General features: G+C 39.5%; 1 protein-coding gene across 1 annotated transcript; it reads right to left on the bottom strand.

Annotated features, from left to right (window-relative positions):
* Nucleotides 1-5882: 5882 nt before the first annotated feature.
* Nucleotides 5883-9183, bottom strand: LOC113331749 (phospho-2-dehydro-3-deoxyheptonate aldolase 1, chloroplastic-like). The gene is made up of 5 exons (XM_026578391.1): nucleotides 8512-9183; nucleotides 8110-8387; nucleotides 7467-7743; nucleotides 6988-7233; nucleotides 5883-6409 (listed from the first exon to the last, which is right to left on the bottom strand). Exons 1-5 carry the CDS (start codon nucleotides 9052-9054, stop codon nucleotides 6140-6142), a joined length of 1614 nt encoding a protein of 537 aa, XP_026434176.1. The 5' UTR covers nucleotides 9055-9183; the 3' UTR covers nucleotides 5883-6139.
* Nucleotides 9184-10161: the final 978 nt, after the last annotated feature.

Below are 10161 nucleotides of genomic sequence, written 5' to 3'. Positions count from 1 at the left end.
TAGGTAATTCAGGTTATGTGTCCAATTTATGTTAATCCAATTACCCGTGCAAAAATTTTTTCTAAAAGAAAAATGCATACACAAAGTAGATAACTATTACGGTAATGCAAGTGAAGCATAATGATTGTGCATCACAGATTTGCAGGCCAAGTCAATACTCAGCCGTAATGGCGCAATGCAAAGCTATAATAGCGCAACGAAGCTATAATAGTGCAACGAAGCCATAATAACGGTATTTTGTACAAGACCGTCAAGTGCTGAGAATAACATAACCCTGCAGCGCCAGTGAAGCACAAAGGTAGTGCTACACTGTAAAGCACATTGGCTAAGTAATGAAGCAGATTGGACGACACATTAAGCTTCATTGAGGGAATGGAAAGTTGAGGCCAAAGTGACAGATGCAACATGCGATGTTGGCATCGATGCATACCCATGGAATTGAGTTGGCCCAAGCTCAAGGATGATGCAAGAGTGAAGAATAGATCAAGAGTTGGTCTATGGCATATATTCAAGGTTGGCCAAAGCTTGAATAATGCAAACAAGTCGGTAATGCAAGAGTTGCATTGCTGTTGTCAAGCTAATTAGCGTAGTGAAGCAGATATGACGCATGGGCAACTAGAGTGGGCTAATGGAGCTGGCATTGATGTTTTAAGCTTAAGGAATGTACGTGCATGAGTTTAGAGTGATAAGCATGCAGGTCCAAGAGGGATGAACGTTGGCGCAAGACAGAATCCAGCATGTTGCAACAAGTGTGCAATACGGCTCAAGTAACGGTTGCAAGTCAGTTATGAGCATCACAAGCATGCCAATGATGCGTGATGAAGATGAGCGGTTATAAATGAATTTTATAAGCGTGGGAGAAGAGTTCTAACTGCTAAATCACAGGTGTTGGTTGATTGGTGCGAGTTGGAGAAGAACTGGTCAGTTAGCACAGTTATTGGCGGTTGACAGAACTGCTTTATGGGACAGATGGCTGTCCCATGCATGTGTAGCGGTTATGCACGGTTTGGCCAAGTAAAGTTGTTGTATAAATAGTCCTAAGGAGGGGGAAATTCGGCAGGCTTGATAAGGAGAGCATATGTGAGAGTGAGGTTTGCATATGTGAGTGAATAAGAGAGTTTTTGTAATACTAAGGCTTGGTTCAAAGGTGAACAAGTCTGTGTAAGTCCCAAGTGGGCAAAGTTTTGTATTTCTTCCCTTTGATGCAATAAAAAGAGTTGATTGTGTCATGTTCTAAGTGTTCTTGGTTGGCTGATTGTTGTTGGTAAAGTATGGCATGAATTGAGTGCATTATGGGGTGCATTTGATGAGTTTAAGTGAAGAGAAAGAAGGTTAAAGACTTCCGCTGATAAACCTGAAGAGTTAGCTATTTATATTGGTACAAACTTATAAGGCTGATGTGCAACTGGGTGAAGCTTTATTCACAGAACCATTGTGCTGCCGAAAATTTGCAGAGGCATTTGGAGGTGTGACAGTCGGGTATCAGAGCTGTGTTTGGTGCACAGTTCGAGTGTATTTCTTGGGTAATACACTAGTACTTCTTTCTCTCTTAAGCTATTTTCCTGTGAGCAAGTAAGTGGCGCATTATTTTCAGAGTATTGCATTAGAAATGAGTTCTAATGGCATGATGATCGAAGAAGAACTACCAGGTGTATTCGATCAACTTGAGGAATATGGTGATCTTGGTGATTTAACCATTGACTTTGGTGCTGATGGCACTGAAAATCCTCTTGTTTCTGAAGATAAGGGAAGGCTAGACATACTTGAAGGAAGAACATCATATTGGTTTAAATAATTTGACGAAAGGGTAGGTGCAGTCGAGGACAAGGTGTCTGATGCAACCTTGTTAAATTGCGAAACCAATGCTGAAGTGACTGAATTGAAGGTGCAATTCAGTGACATAAAGAACATACTAACAAGCCATGCGAAGCAAATGTCTGAGGAAGTGGCAAGCATTCGCAGGTTAATCAGTAACGACATGTTTGTAGTGGCAAACGTGCATGGAGAAAGCTCAAATCGAGTGTCTGAGCCAAGAATTTACGCAGGTTCCAGAAATGCTAGAGAAATTGAGAATTTTTTGTATGACGTTGAGGCATACTTTGAGGAAAATGGAACTGGGGAAGGACAAAAAGTAACTCTCGCAGGCAATTACCTTGGTGGTGATGCAAAGGTTTGGTGGAGAACCATGCTGCAAGAAGATGAAGCTGCTAATTATGCCAATCATATGTCATGGAATGACATGAAAGATGGACTGAGATGTCAGTTCTGGCCAAGCAATGGTGCTTGGTATGCAAGAGAAAGTTTACGTAGGCTACGAATGACGGGTACACCACAGGCCTATGTTGAAAACTTTTTTGCATTGGTGCAAGAGACATGTGGCATGAGTGAGGAAGATCATATGTTCCCATTTCTGGCTGGCGCAAGTTCAAGTGTGAACTTAAGAAGCGCAAAGTGCAGAGTATCCAGATGGCTATGCAGACGGTAAAAGAGCTTGCCAGTAGCACAACGACTGAAGATGTGCAAAGATGCGAAGGAAAATCCAAAGGAAAGGAAAAATCTGTTGACAGTAAGCGCAAGCATGAACCTAAGGAAGAGGAACTACTCCCTTCAGCCGGGAAGTATAGGGGATGTTTCATTTGCAAAGGTTTACACTTCTCTAGAAGCTGTCCACTCAAGGCACAACTTAAGGCATCAGTTGGGGATGATTATGGGGATCAGTCCAGCAAGACTCGTGAAGGAAGAAGTGAAGGTTCAATGAATACACCTCGTAGCGAGATTGTCGCTCACTTCGAAAAAATAAACTAAGCTAAAAACAAGTAAGTGTTGTTGTCTCTGTTGACAACACTTTGATGCCAAAACAGGAGTGCTTTTGGCCTTGTTTTATGTAGCTTGAGTTGTTAGTTGTTGCAAACTTTGTGTGTAGAGTTTGGTTGTACAAACTTTTATTTGAGTCTTCAAGTTTGTATATACTTTGCTTTGGTGTAAGCAAGTTGCTTTGTTAATGAAGTTTTAGCTTTCGAAAAGTGATCAGTGGATCAATCATGTAATGGTACATGGTCTTTGTCATGTAAGAGCAGTAATGAATGAAGGTGTTTTCATTTATAAAGTCTTGCCTCTTTATTTACGATGTAAAGCTAGTTCATGGGGAGATGCTGCAAGTAGCATACTTAGGCTAACGTATGCAATGACAAGACAAGTTTAAAGCTAATAAGCAAAGCATATGACAAGGATCCTAGTTGATGTAGAAGTGATGTTGCTGTTCGGGAGATTGCAAAATGGCACGATGGCAGATGGGCGGCGACAGTGCAAGCAATACAGCAAGTTAGAGATCATTTTATCAACAAGCATGAGTTGGGTAGAACTCATGGCCTTAGAGAAAAACACACACTTTCCAGGAAAGTAGCAACGCAGTTCAAAGAAGTATTTGGAGACATTTTAGCTTTGAAGGCATAGCGTATGGACAACTAAAGGGTTAGCTAATAATATGTCCAAGAGACAGTTAGTCACAGTTGCGTAGATGGGTTGTGCAACTCAATATTTTTGATGTATGGAAGTTGAGCAAAGAAAACTTGTCATTCTAGTACGGGTATGCAATATGGCATAAGTATAAAGAGTTTATACTTGATGGCCACATTCATAGAAATGAGTTCTTGAATGATATCTGCATAATCAGAGTTTGGCAAGGCATGAAGTATGGAATGCGGGTGTCTTGCGCAAAGAGAACCCCTATTTACTTTGTGACGTGCTTAATGAGGATCACGGAGAACAACAGTTCAAAGGCGGGTTGCCATCAAAATTGATTGAAAACGAAGCCGAGTCATTTATAAGTCCTTGTCATGTTGAGTTAGATGCAAAAGGCAAAGTCGGGAGGCGAAAGACTATGGCAATGATCGTAGTGATCAAGTTGGGAAGAATCATTTTGTGCATACACTTAGGCATAAATGATTCAAGGCGAAATTCAGGCCAAATTTGGAGGAATTGGCTAAAAAGAATTTCAGGTTTGCATTTGGATATTGATGCATGATTTGAGTAGCAGCATAAGCGTAGTGCACAACGCCGAGAAGTGGCTCAAATATATGAGATCAACGGAAAAGCAGTAAAGCTAAGTGATGTGGATGCAATCGGAGGGGACCATTGGAAAGGGTTAGCCAAAAGTAGTTACTGATTTTCAGAAAAGGTTCTGAGAGAAGATGAAGCAAAGTTAAGACAAGTATGGTGTTCATACTGGGTCACATTCAACGAGGACATTGAAAGGATTAGGTGGGGGAGGTCTATTACGGTACTACAAGTGAAGCATAATGATTATGCAGGCCAAGTCAGTTCTCAGCCGTAATGGCGCAGTGCAAAGCTATAATAGCGCAACGAAGCTATAATAGTGCAACGAAGCCATAATAGCGGTATTTTGTACAAGACCGTCAAGTGCTGAGAATAGCATAACCTTGCAGGACGGTGAAGCACAAAGGTAGTGCTACACTGTAAAGCACATTGGCTAAGTAATGAAGCAGATTAGACGACACATGAAGCTTCATTCAGGGAATGACAAGTTGAGGCCAAAGTGACAGATGCAACATGCGATGTTGGCATCGATGCATATCCATGGAACTGAGTTGGCCCAAGCTCAAGGATGATTAAAGAGTGAAGAATAGATCAAGAGTTGGTCTATGGCATATATTCAAGGTTGGCCAAAGCTTGAATAATGCAAACAAGTCGTTAATGCAAGAGTTGCATTGCTGTTGTCAAGCTAATTGGCGTAGTGAAGCAGATATGACGCATGGGCAACTAGAGTGAGCTAATGGAGCTGGCATTGATGTTTGAAGGTTAAGGAATGTCCGTGCATGAGTTTAGAGTGATAAGTATGCAGGGCCAAGAGGGCTGAACGTTGGCGCAAGACAGAATCCAGCATGTTGCAACAAGCGTGCAATATGGCTCAAGTGACGGTTGCAAGTCAGTTACGAGCATCACAAGCATGTCAATGATTCGTGATGAAGAGGAGCGGTTATAAATGAAGTTTATAAGCGTGGGAGAAGAGTTGTAACTGCTAAAGAACAGGTGTTGGTTGATTGGTGCGAGTTGGAGAAGAACTGGTCAGTTAGCACAGTTATTGGCGGTTGACAGAACTGCTTTATGGGACAAATGGCTGTCCCATGCGTGTGTAGCGGTTATGCACGGTTTGGCAAAATAAAGCTGCTATATAAATAGTCCTAAGGAGGGGAAATTCGACAGGCTTGCTAAGGATAGCATATGTGAGAGTGAGGTTTACATACGTGAGTGAAAAGGAGGGTTTCATGAAAAAATATATGAACAACATTTCTGACGGCCTCGTGGGAACAACGTGTTTCATGCTGAAATCAAAAAGATATTTTTCCTAACACATTTTATTTTCTTGAAATATCCAGAGGGGATCAAGACAAAACAAACAAAAGTCTTCACCCAAAAATAAAAAGGAAGATGCGACTCGATAGACAAAGTAAAGACGGAACGGATTTTGAAAGTTGGATCATATCCTCCCTATGAGGAAAGTGCAAATGTGAGTTAAATTAAGAAGGGTAATTTGGCTAGTTCAGGTTAAACCTCGTATGAAATGCTCTCTTACTCGATACATCTTCGGTTGTCTTGTGAACTTCGACCAATCCTCTGGAGTAAAAATTTAATCCCAGGATTCTACCAACCTTGACTCGGATCCTACCAACGACTCGGATTCACAATATGTTAGGTCCCAAATAGCAATGCCATGCTATCCTTCCTGTATATAGTAAAATGCCAAGTTATATCCAGTACAAAGTACAACCTGGTGTGCACGAATGATAGTTCCGAATTAAAACTGCAGGTACAGGCACATATATTTCTCAGAACCAGCTGAAATTGCCGAAACAAAACAAAAGTATCGGAAATGCTTCTTATCAAAAAGAAGAAATAAAATAAATTAATTAATAGATCTTTATTTGTTCTCCCCCTCTTCATTTCAAGGTTTCAAAATCCCCAAACCATGACTTGTTTCACTAATAGTATACATTACATACACATAGTTTAAACCCACAAAAACCCATGATTAAAAATTAAGACATTTGTTCAACTGGAACCATGTAAAAAATTAAACCAACAACACTTAATTAGAGATTTCTTTTGCTTTTAGTTACTTTTACATCCCTAAGAATCCACCAAGTGCTTGTTCTGATCCAATTCTTCTCTTTCTAAGTCGTTCAGCGATAATGAATGCAAGTTCGAGCGACTGGGAGGCATTCAGACGAGGGTCACAATGAGTGTGGTAACGTGAGCTTAAGTCATCAAAAGTCACTGTTCTAGATCCTCCAATGCATTCTGTCACGTTTTGTCCAGTCATCTCTAAGTGAACACCGCCTGGATGACTTCCTTCCTGGTCGTGCACATCAAAGAATGCTCGTACCTCAGCCTGGCCAAAAGGAAAAAAACAATTTTATTAGCTGTTTGTACTTTTTAACCTGAGAGAGCTTAAAATGTATCCTTTTTGTCAACCTAATATAGAAATAAAAGTGCAGACCTAATGAAGTCAGCTTCTAAGATGTCAAGTTTGAAGAAGTTTGCTAGAAGTTTGCTAGAAGTTTTCTACTCATCGACTCATTCACCCATTCTCAAACTAAGAAAGCTTAGAGATAAAGTAAGAGGGGGTAGCTTAAAAGTTAAATATTCTAGGACTCTATCTAACTAAACAAACAAACTAACTAATGCAGACCACCTACCAAGGAGATTTATACTGACTGAGCTCCTTACTTTCCATCTAAATTAGGTGTCACGTGCTTGTCTAACTACGTGTATGTCCTACCTACCTCATCTATGTTTAATAAGTCAATTATTTTGCTACGTAAAGATACTACACACTGTGCCCTCAATCACCTACCACATACGGGTCCATTCATTTACAAATCATAAACCTAACTCTAAGTAAATTCGAAGGATCTAAGAGTTTCAATAATGCAAGCATCATTGATTGAGAGAGAGAGAGAGGTATACCCTGATTGAATCGAATGGACGAGTTTTGAGACCACATGGAGCCTTGATGGTGTTTCCATGCATGGGGTCACTGACCCAAGTAACAATCTGCCCGGCTCTACGGACTGCCCTAATCAGATGAGGGAGCTTCACTCTCATGTTCTCAGCTCCCATCCTTGTGATAATTGTAATTCTACCTGGCTTGTTTGTTGGGTTTAAGATCTCGATGAGCTTAACTAACTCGTTAGGGTCCATTTTGTCACTTACCTGCATTTCAAACACGAATCATTAGTCAGTGAATTTGAAGACCACACTATTACACCAAACAATCTTTTCTTTAACAAGGACAACTTGCCATTAAAACCAAACCAATACTAGCAACATTGTTGAATAGCTCTAAACAAACTAGGCTAGCAAATCAAGTATTTATAGCGTTTTAAACTTCAAACAGTAAGCCAATCAGAGTAAAGAGGAAATTAGATGAATATGTTTGGATATACCTTGATACCAAGGGGATTAGAGATTCCTTTCAGGAACTCAACATGTGCACCATCTAGCTGCCTAGTACGTTCACCAACCCAAACCATGTGGGCAGAACAATCATAGAAAAGTCCGGAAGTTGAATCTTCCCTAGTCAAGGCTTGCTCATAAGGTAAAAGCAAGCATTCATGAGATGTAAAGAACTCTGTGGTAGTCATAATTGGGTGATCAACACCAAGTCCAGCAGCTGACATGAAACCTAGGGCTTCATCTACACGGTGAGCAAGTTCGCGGTACCTATCAAATGGTGAAACATAAAAAACATCAACATCTACACATTAATCTCAGATCTCACTACGGAAACTAGATAACGTAATTTTTCTAATAAAACCATGTGAATTGGATATAGCTTTATGTTTACAATTGTAATTGTCATAAGCAATTATCAGAGTGAAGACACCTAAACAAAAAAGGACCGACAAATATAGGGACAATTTTTTTTGGATCATTTCAGTAGATTCTAAAATCAAGCTAAAGAACAAAATAGATGTTTTTTCACAAAACAATAAAAAGTAATCCGCATTAAGACCAAATATAGCTAAACTAAAAATTTAGAACTGAGCTGAATTAAGGCAAATCTAATGTGAGTATATGTATACATACTTGTCACCCTGTTCACTATGCTCGGTGAAATCAAGATTCCACTGAGTAACTCTTTGCATAGCAGCATAACCTCCAGTTGCAAAAGCCCTAAGAAGATTCAAAGTTGCTGCAGATTGACAGTAAGCTCTAATCATCCTTTGTGGATCTGGGGTTCTTGATTTCTCATCAAATGTATCTCCATTTATGTTATCCCCTCTGTAACTTGGTAGCTTCACTCCATCCTTCTCTTCCATATTATCCGATCTTGGTTTTGCAAATTGTCCTGCCATTCTTCCCACCTATATACAACAAACAAAAGTTCAAAATCCAATTATCAATATTGATTCAAGATCTATTTTTTTTTTCTGTAAAATGAAATCATTTTTATTTTATTTTTTTGACAAATTCTAAATTAGATCTAACCTTGACGACAGGCATTTGACCTCCGAACATAAGAACAACACCCATTTGTAGAAGAATTCTGAAAGTATCACGGATGTTGTTGGCGTTGAATTCTTTGAAAGATTCAGCACAATCACCACCTTGAAGCAAAAATGCTTTACCCATAGCAGCATCACCAATTTTCTCTTCTAAACTTCTTGCTTCACCAGCAAATACAATTGGTGGGAACTCTTCAATAGTTTTCAATACAGCTTCTAATTCTTGTTTGTTTGGGTATTCAGGCAATTGTAATGCCTTCTTTGTAGTCCAACTATCAATTGCCCATTTCTCAGCACTCTTCAATTTAGGTGCTGCTGCTGTTGCTGTGGTGGAGGTGGGTTTTGGTGGTACTAAATTATTTTTTGCTGGTTCAGCAGCATGAACAGCTTTGATTGATGATAATCTCTGTTTAGATAGAGAGATCAAACATGGGTTTGGTTTAGATGAGTTGATTAGTGAGTTTTGATGATGGGTTTGGAGGATAGATTTGGTTGAGATTGCTGCAGAACTACTTGTCAAAGCCATTGATTTTGTATTTAGAGTTCCTTTTTTCTCTTTTCCTTTATTTCACAAAAATCTTAGATTTAGAGTGAGATTGAGGAAGCGAGGAAAAGAAAAATGCGAACCCTATTTGGAGAAAGGAGAATGTGAGGGAAATTTATAGGGTTTTAATGTGTTGAGGAAAAATACAATTTTTTAGGAGGGGGGTTTGGTAGAAAGAACTGAAACAAGAGGTTGTTGGGGGGATTTCAAGGGAATTTTTCTTTGTGGGAAGGGTGTTTTGGGAAGTAAATTTTATTGGGAATGGTGGGGTTATTTTGAGAGAGAGATGTGTAAAGTGAAAGTGTTTTTTGGTTTTGGTCCTTCTTTTAGTCTGGGTTATAGTATTTAGTCCCGCCCATGACTGTGGTTGCTTTAATCGCTGCTTATGTGAGCCGAGTTTGCACATGGCGGCTTTTACATAAACTTTTTAGGGTCCGTGTCCGGCTGCAACTTAGTCCAGATTTGTGGGATACCGTGAGGAACTAGGGTTACTGAGGTACATAAAGATTCTTGAATCTCAGAGGCCGTAAAAAGCGGGTTTTCTTGGCAACCTGAGTCCAATCAGGTAGGAGAATTAAAACAAGAAAATCTGTTGCCATTTCCGGCATAAGCGAGTCGGTACAGACACTATCACTATGTGATCGAGTTGGTATACAGTATGGGAAAAATTGATTCAACCTGGCTTACCATGCTTGTTTTCTCATAACTCAACTGGTTTGTCTGAGTCTGATTTGTCTGGATCCGTCTGAAATCATCTGACTTAGTGACATTTATCTCAGAAAATGTGTTTGTTTTTTGTGTCAGATCTGACTTAACTGACAAGTTTTATTAGGGACAAAAATATCCTTGCACACACTTTACCCTTTCTTTTTTATGGAATTAAACATATTAGACATCACAAAACAATAAAATCGAGATAGGTTTCAAGATTAAATCCAAAAACATAAAGAAACAATATAATCTAAAAGAGATTAGCTATCTCATCACCTAAAGTGCTCATCAAAATTTGCTCTTGTCGTCCAAACAAATGACGAACACTTTCTTCCATTTCCGCTTCCTCATCCCCTTGTATTTCATATATCTCAAATA

This window comes from Papaver somniferum, unplaced genomic scaffold, assembly GCF_003573695.1.
Source record: "Papaver somniferum cultivar HN1 unplaced genomic scaffold, ASM357369v1 unplaced-scaffold_128, whole genome shotgun sequence".
NCBI classification, from domain to species: Eukaryota; Viridiplantae; Streptophyta; class Magnoliopsida; order Ranunculales; family Papaveraceae; genus Papaver; species Papaver somniferum.
This window is presented reverse-complemented; position numbering and strand designations above follow the sequence as displayed.

Bases quoted from the DNA above. Each gene is read 5' to 3' on its own strand.
- LOC113331749 (XM_026578391.1), bottom strand. From the start codon at position 9,054: ATGGCTTTGACAAGTAGTTCTGCAGCAATCTCAACCAAATCTATCCTC. The intron at 7,744-8,109 runs GTATGTATACAT...ACCATTTGATAG, and splicing joins CATAGTGAACAGGGTGACAA to GTACCGCGAACTTGCTCACC. The intron at 7,234-7,466 runs GTATATCCAAAC...TTTGAAATGCAG, and splicing joins CTAATCCCCTTGGTATCAAG to GTAAGTGACAAAATGGACCC.